Source organism: Dendrobates tinctorius, unplaced genomic scaffold, assembly GCF_039654945.1.
Source record: "Dendrobates tinctorius isolate UK_male_01 unplaced genomic scaffold, ASM3965494v1 ptg000203l, whole genome shotgun sequence".
NCBI classification, from domain to species: domain Eukaryota; kingdom Metazoa; phylum Chordata; class Amphibia; order Anura; family Dendrobatidae; genus Dendrobates; species Dendrobates tinctorius.
This window is the reverse complement of record NW_027361870.1, coordinates 19872669-19889431: the sequence shown is the minus strand read 5'-3', so window position 1 is coordinate 19889431 and position 16763 is coordinate 19872669. Positions and strand designations below refer to the sequence as shown.

At 39.6% G+C, this 16763-nt stretch overlaps 1 protein-coding gene across 1 annotated transcript in view; it reads left to right on the top strand.

The window, feature by feature from the left end:
- The window catches only part of PLCB1 (phospholipase C beta 1), a 1254316-nt gene that overhangs the window by 533581 nt on the left and 703972 nt on the right, over positions 1-16763 (top strand). Inside the window, exon 4 of the mRNA XM_073553862.1 lies at positions 8908-9048. Coding sequence (XP_073409963.1) covers positions 8908-9048 — 141 coding nt within the window. The remainder of the gene's footprint in view (positions 1-8907; positions 9049-16763) is intronic.

Sequence of the window (16763 nt, the reverse complement as noted above, 5' to 3'; positions counted from 1 at the left end):
TTTTCTTCTATTACCAGCATTCATTACACCATCAATTGTCCAACATCTTGCCTACTTCAAACTAAAAGCCCACCTCTGTGCTGTGCATGTGTGCAGTTTGACATACACGAGATGAGCAGAGAGACAAACACTTGAAAGGATTTAATTTAACAACAGGCAGGCGGGCTGCACCTGTCGGTACATTTTAGTAATTTGTTTAAGGGAAGATCATTTTTAAGTAATGTGATTTGCAGATTGTCTCTTTATAACATTATCTATCAAATGAGATCAATTTGTATGGAATACAAGGACCATTTAAAGCGATTATTTTAGCAAATATTTAAGAAATCTTCTTGTCACTATACATACAGTAATTACAGCCGGTATTGTAGTCCAAATCTTCATTCAGAATTCTGTAGGCTTCAGAGCTGAAATTTTTCAGAATTCCTTTTTTTTTTTGGTCAAGGCCTATACTTCATACTCATACTGTACCATTGATTGAACACCGTTTTAAACAGTGAGGACCAACCTACTGTCAATGGGACTGTAAGGTTAAAGTGTAGCCGTCGTTTTAATTTTTATTTCATATCTCAATAATACACATGAAAATAAGAAACTTTCGAATATATCATGTCGGAAAAATCTGATTCTTTCTCTGACAGAAATGATCAGTCATTATCAAAATTCTCAATTCTGAGGCAAAATCCGTATTCCGTAAAGACAGACTTTCTCAATACTTAGACAGATGGCAGTTGGTGCTGATAAGATTCTATGTAGATGGGAGGGAGAGGAGGCGGAGGGAGGAGCTCTGCCTCTAGCTCCTCCTTCCTCCCATCAACAAGAAGCAGATTTATCTGATAAGATATATTACAAAGTTTCTTACTTTCACACGTCCTATTGACTTATGAGATAAATATTAAAATGACAGTTACTCTTTAAGTTGCCAAGATGAGTTTTTGATAAGTTTTTTGTTGCTGCACATTTTTCTTTGAGCAAAAAATCAGTTCCAGCAAAATGCTTGGGATTTATAGAAATCTCACACCCACTGTGCTTTTTGTGTTTTTACTCAGGGTAAACTGACCTGCGGTGCATGTATGGAATGCATAACATGTCAAATTCTTTTGCGGTCACGCTTAGTTTTATGTCTGGATTTTCCCCATAGACTTGGATGTGGAGAATCCGCAGGTAAAAATGTAGCAAAAGTGCACTGAAAACGCATGTCATCCACACATGACTGTATCAATAAAGTTTTGTCAAAGTGAAAAACCAGGAAGTATCAAAAACAAAGAAGCTTTATTTAAAATATGACATGGCAAAAAAAATCAAAAATGGCAGCATGGAAAATGAAATAAAAACACATGAGTATGCCAATTTACATAAGTGATTCAGAAATGCTGCGTAAAATCTACAACATTAAAACCTCACCAAATGCTCATTGTGGGAACATTGCCTGCCATTTCCAGGAGGAATAAAAAAAGGAACAGTACAATGTAATGTATTTTATTAAAACCAAGAGATGCGAATTTTATTTTTGCTGAATATCAGTGGATTTGATGCTGGAATCGACATGTGCCAATTAGCAATATAATAAAATCGGTAATTTTGCGATCAATACCTAAAAGGTGTAAAAAAAATGTAATATTCTGGCTTTTATGAGCCTTTTTTTTAATAAATCTCATCAGTAAATGTATATGATCAGCCTTCTATGTTGGTGCTCTGTCTGAATGTATTGCGCTATGGTGAACCTATTTTGAACCAGTGATCCATGTCGTGACATAAGATTGGTCTGTCATCGTGTGTCACAATAGGCCATGTTATTTTGCCTGGTGATAAATTCTACCTGTTCGTTTTGATAAATGATGTGTTATGGTGTTGTGATTGGGTCTCGTAGCCTACGGGCAGGAATCTCTGATATTGGAAAATGATGTCAAAAATAGACCAGTTTTTGTAAAGCGAGACCTCCCCACATTAGTGGCCCTGGTCACATGGAAATAAATCAGGGGATGTGTTATCTGAGGGAGCTTCACAAACCTCTCTGGATTTATCTGTCTAAGGCTGGTTTCACATTTGCGCTTCAGGGCGCTGCGCCGGCCTGCGCACGGCCGCCGCTAAGCCCCCCCGCCGCACCTCCGCCAGTAGCTCCGCCTCCGGGCGCATGAAGCTGCATGCGTCATGCGTCCCCTATCTTTATCACTGAGGACGCAGGCCGTGCTCAGGCTGGTTTCACATTTGCGTTTTTTAGCGCTGGAAAAAAACGCATATGTGCGCATGCGTTTTTTCCCCTATATTTAACATGGGTGCGCATACCTGCGCGCTTGTAAGCGCATGTATGCGATTTTCATGCGCTGCGTTTTTTTGGGGTGTGCGTTTGTATTTTCCAGACGCAGCATGTTGCATTTTTTGGCCCTGCAAAAAAGCGCATGCGCACATATGCGCACGTTTTGCGCTAAAAATGGCCATTATAGCCTATGGATGCGCATATGTGCGCACTGGCATGCTCATGTATGCGTTTTTTTGCATATGCGTTTTTTTTTTAACCATGGAATTTAGGGGTTTGGGTTAGAGTTAGGGTTAGTTAAGGGGGTTTAGGGTTAGGGTTAGGGTCAGGGTCAGGGTTAGGGTTGGGGTTTGGGTCAGGGTTAGGGTTAAGTATGGTTTGGTTAAGGGTTAGGGTCAGGGTTAGGGTCAGGATTAGGGTTAAGTATGGTTTGGTTAAGGGTTAGGGTCAGGGTTAGGGTTAGGGTTAGGGTCAGGGTTAGGGTTAAGTATGGTTTTGTTAAGGGTTAGGGTCAGGGTTAGGGTCAGGATTAGGGTTAAGTATGGTTTGGTTAAGGGTTAGGGTCAGGGTTAGGGTTAGGGTTAGGGTCAGGGTTAGGGTTAGGGTCAGGGTTAGGGTTAAGTATGGTTTGGTTAAGGGTTAGGGTCAGGGTTATGGTTAGGGTTAGGGTTAGGGTCAGGGTTAGGGTTAGGGTTAGGGTTAGGGTCAGGGTTAGGGTTAAGTATGGTTTTGTTAAGGGTTAGGGTCAGGGTTAGGGTCAGGATTAGGGTTAAGTATGGTTTGGTTAAGGGTTAGGGTCAGGGTTAGGGTTAGGGTTAGGGTCAGGGTTAGGGTTAGGGTTAGGGTCAGGGTTAGGGTTAGGGTTAGGGTCAGGGTTAGGGTTAGGGTTAGGGTTAGTTAGGGTTTAGGGTTTGGGTTAGGGTTAAGTATGATTTGGTTAAGGGTTAGGGTCAGGGTTAGGGTTAGGGTCAGGGTTAGGGTTAGGGTTAGGGTCAGGGTTAGGGTTAGTAAAGTCATGGTTTGGGTTAGTGTGAGGGGCCACCTAATGTTGGAAAAAAACGCAAACGCGGTAAAAACGCACTAAAAACGCATACAAACGCATAAAAACGCTGCGTTTTTTTCATGCATGCTCATAAAAATGCTTGAAAAAAACGCAGCAGTTGTATGCTTTTGTATGCGTTTTTTCAATGCGTTTTTTTGCGGGAAAAACGCGCTGCAAAAAAAAGCAAGTGTGAAACTAGCCTCAGTCTGCGTTTTTGTGGTGCCTGCGTCCTTTTGACGGTGCGCCGACCAGCGCCAAACGCAACCTGTTGCAATTTGGTTGCGCTCGGCGCACCGTCAAAAGGACGCAGGCGCCGCCAAACGCATACTGTGCACGGCCTGCGCCCTCAGAGATAAAGATAGGGGACGCATGACGCATGCAGCGTCATGCGCCCGGAGGCGGAGCTACCGACGGAGGCGTGGCAGGGGCGGGGCTTAGCGGCGGCCGTGAGCAGGCCGTTGCTGTGCCCTGAAGCGCAAATGTGAAACCGGCCTTACCAGCCTGATGTGCCGAAAATACGGCCGCCGCTCACATGACTTACTATTATGGAGGGAAATAGCTGGATGAATGCCCTTTGTAAACCCTTTGCTCTTTATATTCTGTAGTGAATGCATGAAGGTAATGATGATATTTTAATTAGTGTACACTGAAATAGAATCAGATTGATAATTGCATATCTGCATTTTTTGGCTGTGCGGCTGCACCATTCCTGATGTAATTTGATGTCTTTTGTCATGGCTTATGCTTTCTTTCATTCTGTGAGTAACGAGATGAAGTTCGACAGTAATAAAAAAACAAAAAACAGAAACAAAATAGTCCGAAATAATGCGCAGTATGGCTGCTTTACTGGTCTATAACAGACAAAACCTAAGATAGAAACTAATTGAGCAAATACTCTGTTATAAGTAAGGAAAACGTAATAATGCATGAAAATAACATAGGTTCTTAGTAAACACTGTTTTTGATTTTAAAAAAAGTGTAGAAATCACCCCACCATGGCAAGGTGTACCCAAATTTGGATGGTCCTTGCTAATCTTACCTTACTCCGTTATTTATATGTAGAGAAAAAAGGGGATGGCTGGAGTTTACCATGCTTGTAAGATTAGAGTCCATGGGAGGCAAAATCGGTGGGTTCCATGTGTCCCACTGATGCAGTACAGCAACAAAAGAAAGAAAAAATAGGTAGAGTGGCACTTCCAGAAACTCAATATAACAAGGATTTTATTTAGCAAGCCATAAAAAAGAAAAAGAAGGTTAAAAAACTGACGCGTTTCTGGTGTCCAGGACGCCCTTAATCATACTGTGATACTATGATTAAAGGCTTCCTTGATGCCAGAAACACGTCAGTTTTTTAGCCCTGTTTGTCTTTTTTTTATGGTGTGCTAAATAAAATCCTTGTTTTATTGAGCTGCTGGAAGAGCCGCTCTCCCTCTTTTTCTCTTCTGTTATATATATGTACTATTACGTTTTACTTACATCAGGGTATTTGTTCATTTTGTTTCCATCTTAGGTTTTGCTAGATTAATGGCCAGTGTGAACATGCTCCTACACATTGCATGTACACCAACTTATACCCCGGCTTATTTTTCTCAGTTAGTCTATGACCAAGGTGCATCTAAGGCCTCATTCAGACACCTGTTTTATTGTACATGAAAAAAGGTACATTTTTCTGCAGTGTGCTAGACTCAATTTTTTACCATTTTTTATCCATATTTCTATTTTTTAACATCAGTATGGCATCAGTTTTTCTCATTTGGAAAACAATCCAAACTTCTCCTACCCATTCCCTAGTAAAGAATGGATAGCGCTCAGATGACGCACAAATGGCATCAGTGGGCTGTCCATTTTTTTTCACATATCCTTTCATGTGAATATGAGAGTTTGATCTGGGATTCAGAACAGAAATTGACGTCACCTTTTTTTCGGACCCTCGGACTGCAGAAAGTCAGGGATATGTGAACATCTACATAGACTATAATGGATATTTGATATAACTGGGGAAATCACTGCTACAACATGTATGTGAAAAATGGACGTCAGAATGAGGTTTTACATGAAATGCAAGCATAGTTATATATAATAAGTACGGTAAATTTGCCTCTATAACAAAAGCGTTGATTAAAATCAAAGCTTTTGCTATAAAAGCAAATTTTTCATATTAAGTAGTTAGATAAATGGGGATAGGGGGCTGTAATCCAAGTTGGGCTCTCCTACATTTCCTTACCTAGTTCTTCTTTAGTTCTATTGTCAATTCTCAGACAAAACCTAAACTATTCATGAACATTGGATTTTCATATCCAAAATGGTGCTTGAGATGTTGGGATAGGGGCGAGTGGACCCGTGGAAGTCCGGGTTCTACCAAACTTTAGTCCAAAGTTCGGTTTAGGTACCAGAACTGTATCTGAACTTGAACCAGAACCCCTACCTTATAGAAATCAATCGGGACTCAAATTTTGGAGCTGGAAAAAAAATCTCTCTCTGTTTGTCTTCCTCAAACTCCTCAAGCTATAAAACGGAGTTCCAGGAGAAGTCAGTTTTCAGAGTTCAGCACTGGATACTAGGTGTCTGATACGAACCCCAAAACTTTACAGTTGGGGTTCGCTTTTTTCTAGTTGGGGGTATCAATGAGAACGTGATCCATATCAATGATTTAGCCACTACACAAAGCAGGTATTGATTTCATACCTTATTTTGAGATTTAAAAGATACTTTCATACCAAGAAGCACCAATAATACCAGGAAAGATATATTTAATGATAGATCAGACAAGGACAAGCTGTCATTAAGTCATGCTTTTCTAATCAAGGCAATTAAGAGTTACTGCATCTAACCATACATTACGCCATGTAATTCATGAATCAGCTCTGAAGCTATACATCGGTTCCTCATTTGGCATCAAGGTTTCTCCCTTCCTGATGTCAGTATGGTCAGGTGTCACCAACACAGGACAACTTATTTGTTGTTTTGATGTAAGGGATCTTAAAAATAGCCAATAGCCTATAGATTCTGATGTATTGAAAGATAGCATAAGAAAATTCATTTGCTTAGAAAATTAATTCAAACTACGAAAAACCGAACTAATATCCAATTTAAAAAAAATTTTATTCAGGTAATTAAAACATATACAAAAATATATATATATAAATATACAAAAAAGGTGAGATCACAATACCAATAAAGAAAGGGAAATACTGGAAACCAATAAGGCACTAATGAGTTGCACATAGAAATATATAGTTCTGTATAGTCATAAATAAATATCCATAATAAAGTGCAAAAAAAGTGCAAGAATAATAGATAAAAAATGAAAAAATAAATAAATACCACTATGTAAGATTTAAATAACATATATCATCATAAAGTTTTTGCCAAGGTATATACAAAATAACATAATTGGCATAAAAGGAACATGCTATACGGATTTAAGTAAAATAGTATGAAAACCTCTGTATAAACCTATAGTACAAATGACTATAATAAGGATTAATGCATAATAGCAATACTAAAAGGTAAGTACAAATACCACATGATGTAGGCATTAATACTTTACTGCAGATCAGTGCCAATCTAATAGGAGTAAGTATACAATTCCCCAATATGCACTTGTGTGCTGTAAACCAGTGCCAATATAGTAGGAGTTAATAAACTCCACCTCCATGTGCACCTGTGTAGTGCAGACTGAATGGCCATGCCATATTATATATACAATTGTCAAAGACGCATGTTCACAAGAGAAAAAAGCAATAAATACCTAATGTCTGTTAGTGCCAGGTTCCCAGTATATGCCCGACCCCGACGCGCGTTTTGGCCTCTGCCTTCGTCAGACCCCTGATGAAGGTAGACGCCGAAACGCGCGTCGGGGTCGGGCGTATACTGGGAACCTGGCACTAACAGACATTAGGTATTTATTGCATTTTTCTCTTGTGAACATGCGTCTTTGACAATTGTATATATAATATGGCATGGCCATTCAGTCTGCAGTACACAGGTGAACATGGAGGTGGAGTTTATTAACTCCTGCTATATTGGCACTGGTTTACAGCACACAAGTGCATATTGGGGAATTGTATACTTACTCCTATTAGATTGGCACTGGTCTGCAGTAAAGTATTAATGCCTATATCATGTGGTATTTGTATTTACCTTTTAGTATTGCTATTATGCATTAATCCTTATTATAGTCATTTGTACTATAGGTTTATACAGAGGTTTTCATACTATTTTACTTAAATCCGCATAGCATGTTCCTTTTATGCCAATTATGTTATTTTGTATATACCTTGGCAAAAACTTTATGATGATATATGTTATTTAAATCTTACATAGTGGTATTTATTTATTTTTTCATTTTTTATTTATTATTCTTGCACTTTTTTTTGCACTTGCAATTTATTATGGATATTTATTTATGACTATACAGAACTATATATTTCTATGTGCAACTCATTAGTGCCCTATTGGTTTCCAGTATTTCCCTTTCTTTATTGGTATTGTGATCTCATCTTTTTTGTATATTTATATATATATATATATATATTTTTGTATATGTTTTGATTATCTGAATAAAAAATTTTTTAAATTGGATATTAGTTCGGTTTTTCGTAGTTTGAATTGGTTTGTTTTCCGAATTGTCCTTCTAAACTGTCCATTTGTGCGAAAAAACTGGTTAATTATAACAAGTATATTGAGATAGGATAAGCACTATTGTCTTGAATTTTCCATTGTATTTGCTTAGAAAAGTAGCTTGAACCTCTTACTGCCCTTATATTAAAATTATAACTTGGTCAACTCTTATCAAGTGAAAAGTTCATGTTCCATTATATAATAACAACCTATAGGGCTGATGGGATCCTGCATAGGATCTGGGTCAGTCTCTTTTGCGCTCTTTGTTAGGCATTTATGTCTGAAACCAAGAAAAATGGAATTCCGAGAACCCCAACATAGTTATTGGGTATAATGACGCAAGTGGAGTCCAAAGTCTACATCTTTGAATGCCGTTTAACTTTTTTTTTCAGTGGTGATCGTCTTTTATGCGGGTTAGAGTAATGCAGTAGACTATGGTACTGTGTCTAGTATAAAAGATGGGCACTGCCAAGGAAAAGAAGGTCAAACTAAGTCCAAAGATGCAGACTTGCCTTATTAAAATTTGGATTCTTTCTAAAACCCATTTTCCTGGGCTTCAGACAGGAGCTCCTAATGGAGATGGCAATGAAACCTGAACTGAAGTGGGAAATTAGACTCACATGGGACCTCTCGGTTTACTATGCATGGTTGTGACTGCTCACATTGCACCCACAATTTTTCCATATGGTTTTTGGGTAATGATTTGTAAGGACTGCGTTCACCCAGCAGAATTTGTTACATTAAGTGAAACATTTTATTAAAGTTTATACCAACAAAATTCATGACCAGCCATTCCATTTTGCAGATTTAGGCAAGTAACGCAAGATGCGGACTCATCTTTAACTTTCTTAGATTTTAAAAATCATATTTTTATTGAAGAAATACAGCCCAAATAACAACATAAAACATGTTGCTTTTGCATGGATATCATGTACTAAAATACTCCCTGGAAACTAAAATTGACCATTTTTCTTTGTGTTTGTAGGACCCCAAGCTGAAAGAGCAGTTGGAAGTTGGAAACTTTGGAGGTCGATTAGAATATCGGATGTTCACCATTGTGTATGGCCCAGATCTGGTTAACATTTCATATCTCAATTTAGTAGCATTTCAAGAAGAAATTGCCAAGGTAGGTTGTCATTACTATTGGTTTCACACGTTTTTATTGACTGTAGAATATCACTTTTATGGTCAATTGAATATGGACTTAAAGGCAATGATTTATCTTTAACTCATCTTGACCTCTTCTATTCGTAAAAGCATATATTCTCTTTGCACGGTCATGCAGCGAGTTTATGAAGAAAAAAGGATGTGTTTTAAAGTAAATGGATGGGTTTAGGACTCATCTAATAGTGTAAGGCTCTGCTCATATATTGGGTCAGATTTACTATAGTAATCGAATCTCAACTTTGTTGTAAATGTAAACTTTGTAATAAATCTTTTCAAAGAAATCTGCTTCTTTCTCCTCCGGGACTGATTTTTCACTCTGTAAACTGTGTATTCAATAGCAAAATCTGTTTCTAGTGAAGAAGATTTTCCCATTACTGAGATAGGAGATGAAAGTTACTGCTTAAAAAAAGGTTTAAATTGTAACTGTAATTTCAAGTGAACTTGCAGCAGAATGTCTGCGTCATTTCAAGTGAACTTGCAGCAGAATATCTGCATCTTTTCAAGTGAACTTGCAGCAGAATATCTGCATCATTTCAAATGTACTTACATCAGAATGTCTGTCATTTCAAGTGAAATTTCAGCAGAATGTCTGTGTCATTTCATGTGAACTTGCAGCAGAATGTCTGCTTCACTTCAAGTGAACTTGCAGCAGAATATCTGTGTCATTTCAAGTGAACTTGCAGCAGAATGTCTGTGTCATTTCAAATGAAATTTCAGCAGAATGTCTGTGTCATTTCAAGCGAACTTACATCAAAATGTCTGTCATTTCAAGTGAACTTGCAGCAGAATTTGTCATTTCAAGTGAACATGCAGCAGAATATCTGTGTCATTTCAAGTGAACTTGCAGCAGAATGTCTGGGTCTGACTCTGGCTCCTCCCTCCTTTTCCCCTCTCCATAGAATCTTATCAGCAACAACTCTCATCTCAGTAATGGGATTTACCACCGAATACATTTTTATGGCCAAAAAAGGCAAAATTACTTTAGGAGTGATAACATTATTGAAAAACCAGAAAAATTATATTAGCAAGTTTCAGAGCACAGAGGCTACTTTATCAGGAAGAAGCCTCTGTGCTCTGAAACCTTGCTAGTATAATTTTTCTGGTTAGCCAATAAAGATATCACCCTTAGAGTAAGTTTTTCTTTTTTTTTGGGAAAAAAAATATTTCCATTAATTTTGGCTAACAAGTACCACAATATAACTTTTTTTGTACATCACCACTGAATACAAGTTTACAGAATCCATCCAGGAGCAAAAAGAAACCGATCTCTCGCATAAGATAACTAAATAAACGACACTTACTCTTTTGTCCAAACTAGGTTTGTTATGTAATTACTAGTATTATAGGGATTGTCCAGGTTTGGCTTGAAAGTCTACAGTGACTCTATGTGACTGCAGACTTGTGAATCCTCACATTGCGCACAGCACTCGCTGTCAGGATTCTGCAATTCTGATGTTTGGAGCTCGTGGTCATGTGACTGCAAGTGTGTGATATTCATACTTCTGGCCGCATTCTGACTAGGCATGCGTGGCCTTACTCATTGAGTGATGGCACACGCGTCTTGTCGGACTTTGAGGTAGGAAGTGTGCATATTTCATTCTTGCGGTCACAGAATCATCCACTCCCGAAGCTGGCAAATCGTGACAGTGCCCAATGTGCGTGCTGTGTAGATTCTCAAGTCTACAGTCACACAGAGCGACTGCAGATTTTTGTACCAAATCTGGACAACTATGTTTATATTTATAAGAAAGAAATTAATTTAGAATTTTTATTTTTCTATATGTACTAAGGTACGGACACGTTAGAGGTGTCAACTGTTTGGCTTCTTCAGTATGATATGTGATTTATTAATCAAGCTATAATCCTGAGCGACTGAGTCTGACATTTACGTCTTTCTTGATGGCTCTTTCCCCATGGAGACCTGCAGATTTATAGTAATTAAGTCTGTCAAGAAATAACAGGCTTGTGGGAATCCTTGTTTTTCAATAGCTGAGCAGATGCTCGATCAAATGTTTACATCGTATTTTCAGAAACCCGTTTTTGTGTGTAGTGTAACCTGCTGTATAGTTATATATATGTGATTAATACGGACAATAATGAAATGGGGCTGCTGTATTGGAATGGTGATGTCCAAAATGATGTATACAGAGGTATAAATATAGTGCAAAGATCTCCTCCCGGGGACCGGATTATTGGAATACATACATCACCCAGTGTGAGGACGTAAAGTGCTTCTTACAATTAACTTTATTTATGAAAAGCAGAAGAACCCCTTTAGGTAACAGTGTACAATATACAGCTCTTTGTGACTAATATGCTGTCTAAATTCAGCCATGGGAGGGAATACTGCCGTCTATTTACCTTGCTCTTAACAAAGATTATGTCCATAGGGATCCATTGTATAGACGAGACGCTTAATTCTCCAGGACCTCGAGTCACAGTTCATAGAATATAGAAGTCCCTAGGCCTTTACTTGTCTTCTATAGCATCACTGACCCTCATTTGGTGGAGAGGCCTTTGCACCACACCAAGTACTGGGGCACAGGGGGTCCGCATCGTTCATATTCCACTATAGCTATACCACTATGTATGTAAGCATGTCAGGCGCATAGAAACAATTTAGGCTAGGACTACACTGAGATTGCGTTGTTGCATTGCAACATTGCTTATAATGATTTCCTGTGGTGTCACCTTGCCACCTTCGACCTACCACGACTTCAGAGTTGTAAATGTTGCCAAATAGTTTGGATTTTGTGCCGTACATGACTCACTTGCCATAGACTTGGATGTAAGCCGCATGCAACTTTTTTTTGCCATTTTGTCCCTTTTTTAAAAAAAAAACCCCAATGTACTCCTTTCTGAAAAATATCCCTAAAATCAAAGTTCAGAAAGGTAAAATTGAATATGCTATAAATGCCAAGAATTACATCTGCTTGACTGCAGGGCACTGTAGAGCGGGAACTGAGGGGCATGTGTTAGGAGTGCATCGTTTCACATCCACAGTTTCCTCATGATAATTGTCAGATTGCTGGTTGTCTGTGGGATCAGGGTTGTTTCAACTAATTGTGAACATTTTGAGATTCAATTTGTGGTTTGCCAAAAAAAACTAACTTTCCCTACACCATTTCCCACACTACTCAAGCGTCAGAGAGCAGGTTAACATTTTCGTTGTAACGTGGGCCTCACCATAATGTCCTGCAGCTATGACGTCTAGCAGATTATCATATCTTGTACAGTGGTGGTCAGTACATGGTCCATAAAAGATCAGCGGTTCCCAGTAGAGCTCTGTTTGTACTGCAAATTGTTTCTCATCTCCAGAGTCACTGGGTACGTTTCTTTCTCTCCTGTAGAATAAAAGCTCTTATGGTCAGTGAGATCCTCTCTCGATTTCTCGTCACTGCCGCAGCCTCGGCCCCCTACTTATAATAATGTGCCATCAGTGACGCTTGTTTCAGGGGCCATTCCCCTGCTCTGTCACTATGTGATGTGGATAATGATAGAGCCGTCTCTGTTGCCAGCTCAGATCAGCACTAACGAGCCAGGCAACAGAGCGCATTGTCATTGTCAGAATACCCATCTAGCAGAGACCAGCGCCGCCCCTGCAAGTGACATCAGTGGTCTCTGGACACCAGATATTCTGACAACAATCTTGCACATCATCTCTGATGATGATTTATTTCAGAAAGGAGGCAGAGGTTGTGACAGTGACCCCAGCCGTTGCGCCTCATGATGCTTTGTTTGAGTATCCCAGCATTCACTGGGATTCTCAAACGAAGTGTCATAAAAATAAAAAAAAAGGTAGTGTAGTTAAGGAAGGTTAGGGAATTTTTAATAGAAATATATTAAAATATAGTTTAGATTATGACACTAAATAGATATGGATTTAAGAGAAAAATTACTTTGGACCTCATATCACCCCTTTAAGTGCTTTTGGTCACTGGAGTTCTCTCTCTCTCTTCTGCAGAGTGTAATTTCTTATGATCAGCAGACTCCTCTCCCTGACTCACACCTGGAAAGTGTAAGCTACTGTAGTATGGTCCAAAGGGTCCCCTCTCTCTCTCTCTCTCTCTCTTATGTAGACTGTAAGCTCTTATAGTCAGAAAGTTCTCTCTCTCCTCCCCCCACTTGTATTTTCCAAATAATTACAATACTTACTGTATTGAAGTTCACGCAAATTTATTCACCGTAAATCTAATTTTTGGGCAAAAATGTGGCAAAGTCAGTGAATTCGAATTTCAAAAGATCCGCACATCTCTAAATGTGATATAAGTTAACTCCATTTTATGATTTAATATTAAATTTCAATGAGCAGAAAGATTTTTAGGACAGCTGGATATTCTGCAGGACCAGGCTTCAGTATGTCATGTAGTTGAACCTAACACACACGGAGTCATGTGTGTACGAGGTGTATGGAGCGGAGCCGCGTGTGTACGAGGTGTATGGAGCGGAGCCGCGTGTGTACGAGGTGTAAGGAGCGGAGCCGCGTGTGTACGAGTTGTACGCAGCAGAGCCATGTGTGTACGATGTGTACGGAGCGGAGCCGTGTGTGTACGAGGTGTATGGAGCGGAGCCGCGTGTGTACGAGGTGTATGGAGCGGAGCCGCGTGTGTACAAGGTGTACAGCGGAGCCGCGTGTGTACGAGGTGTATGGAGCGGAGCCGTGTGTGTACGAGTTGTACGCAGCAGAGCCATGTGTGTACGATGTGTACGGAGCGGAGCCGTGTGTGTACGATGTGTACGGAGCGGAGCCGTGTGTGTACGAGTTGTATGCAGCAGAGCCATGTGTGTACGAGGTGTATGGAGTGGAGCCGTGTGTGTACGAGGTGTACAGAGCGGAGCCGTGTGTGTACGAGGTGTACGGAGCGGAGCCGTGTGTGTACGAGTTGTATGCAGCAGAGCCATGTGTGTACGAGGTGTACGGAGCGGAGCCGTGTGTGTACGATGTGTACAGAGCGGAGCCGTGTGTGTACGAGGTGTACGGAGCGGAGCCATGTGTGTACGAGGTGTACGGAGCGGAGCCGTGTGTGTGCGAGGAGTACGAAGCAGAGCCATGTGTGTACGAGGTGTATTAAGTTTGAAAGGAATGCAGCACCCAGCTCAATTTTTTTTTATGTGTGGCCCATTTACTCTGCTGAGTTTGAGACCCCTGCTTTAGACCCTAGACAGAGGCCTCTCATACAGCCAAATGAGATCTCATGCCTTCCACTGAGGAGAGGCAACACCCTGAAACACATATGTGCAAATTGAGATTCTGGTTTGGCTTTTGTATATAGCATAGTCATGTAGCAAGACTTGACAAAGGGACGATATTGAGTTTTAGGTTTGCTACTTCCAATAGGAGTACAACAACTCTTCCTCGCTGAAAAGGCAATTTGCTTACCCTTTTAAGATAAACCCACCTTTTTATTTATTCATGAGCAAGATCTAGAGACATTCTGGATTTGTTTCTTGCAGAGAATCTAAATAGATGTTTGTATTGTATTTCCCTTTAAATGTCTATTGTAAACTCGATAACATCAGATTAACTACTCTGGAAAGGGCTGTTAAATAACTTCTCTGTACGCCAACAAACATTAACGAAGAATCAGTCACGGTGCCAAGTTTTCAGCTGATTATTCAAGTCATTGCCCCTGTTTACATTGTGAATCTCACATATTTGTTATGGTAAATCTTTGCTCTTTAGTTTGTAAATTGCCCGTGTAGGAAATTGAAACTCTTGCACTAAGCTGTTCCGGTGATGATAAATGTCGTCCTACACGACAGCCCGGCTTCTGTTCTACGGTACCTGACTGTCTTCTCAAGGCTCGTGTTATTAGGACTCGGGCTGTCTGCAGTCCTTATGAGCATCAGTATTGAGGAGGACATAAATTTGAATTAATGAACCCGTTAGGAGAAAATGGAGACATAATTTGTGTCTTTCTCATATTAAAATGACTTCTTTCTTGGAATTGCATTTCTAGGCTGGAAGATGGAAGGTCTAATAAACAGGGTGAGAAATATTCTGTTTGGAAATTTGAGCTATAATTTGATATAATAAATCCCCATCTTTCCTTTGCAATCCAGATTAGCTTGTGTGAACATTAGCTTGGTGCATGGCGAACGGCTAATCCATCTATTAACAATGTATCACAAGCAATTACTTCCATTCTTTTACTGAAGAGCAGATTCTGCTCAGACTCTAATGTGAAACTGTTCCAGCACAGGACATCTCCAGATTTCCCGGCTCTCTTTTACTGGCACATCTTATCAGAGAAATCAGCTTTTTCCCTCTCCTGGACTGATGATTCATTCTCAAAAGTCTCAGTTCCTGGGTAAATATGCATTCAGTGAATACAGATTCTTATATTACTGATGATAGTTGCAACTGATGAGATTCTATCTAGCAATTGCCATCTCCTATATCAGTAATGAAAAAATCCGTCTTCAATAAAGACAGATTTAATCCAAGAATTGAGACTTTTGAAATGAAAGCTCAATCCAGGAGGAGAAAGAAGCAGATTTCACTGGTTAGATATATTACAAAGCTTCTTGTTTTCACGTGTAGCATTGATATATGCAATAAAAATTAAAACGACAGTCATTATTTAATTACATAGGATGGGTGGCAGTTCCCTTCATCGCTGAGGCCAGGAGCACAAGATGAAAGAAATGGTCATTGTATTAAAGGGATAATATAGAACATACTCAGTAAAAAGTGAGTAGTCCCACACTGTTAAAGGCAACTTTAGGCTGTTGTGGGGGCAAATGTTATTTCATGAGAACTTGCTGCAGAATGTCTGTGTCTATCTCTTTTCCCCTCCCAGCAGAATTTCTGTGTCTGCGATTAGTTGTTCCCTCTTCCTCTCCCTTTCCATATCCATAAAATCTAACAAGCAGCAGAATGTCAGTATCTGCCTCTAGTTCTTTCCTCTTTTCCCATCCTCTCTCCTCGTCTCTCCATAGACTCTCATGAGCAGCAGAATTTCTGTGCCTGCGATTAGTTCCTCCCTCTTCCCTCTCCATAAAATCTAGCGAGCAGCAGAATGTCAGTATCTACCTCTGGTTCTTTCCTTTTTTCCCCTCCTCACTCCTCGTCTCTCCATAGAATCTTATGGGCAGGAGAATTTCTGTATCTCTCATTAGTTCCTCCTTCTTCTTCCCTCCCATCTCCATAGAGTCTAACAAGCAGCAGAATGTCAGTGTCTGCCTCCAGTTCCTCTGTTTTTTCCCCACATCTCTCCATAGATTCTTATGAGCATCAACATTTCTGTGACTGCAATTAGTTACTCCCTCTTCCTATCCCCTTCCCTCTCCATAGAATCTGATGAGCAGCAACTGTCATCTCTTGGTAAAATCTGTCTTCACTGAACACAGATTTTGCCCATGAATTGAGAGTGAGCAATCAGTCCAAGAGGAGAAAAAAACCCTGATTTCTCTGATAAGATATATTGCAAAGATTCTTAGCTTCGCTTGTACTATTGATGAAAAAACTTTGGTTGCTCTGACTAGATACTGTTTTACCAACCATAATGTATGCAAATTAGCAACTTTATTAAAATGCTCATGAAAAAAATTATCTAAAGGCAATACAATCATACAAATATTGCTACAATCCCATAATAGCCAAAGGAAGAAGCTTACAAAACTGAAAAGTAAAGATTTGTATACTGTATATGTAAGAAGATAATCTATTTA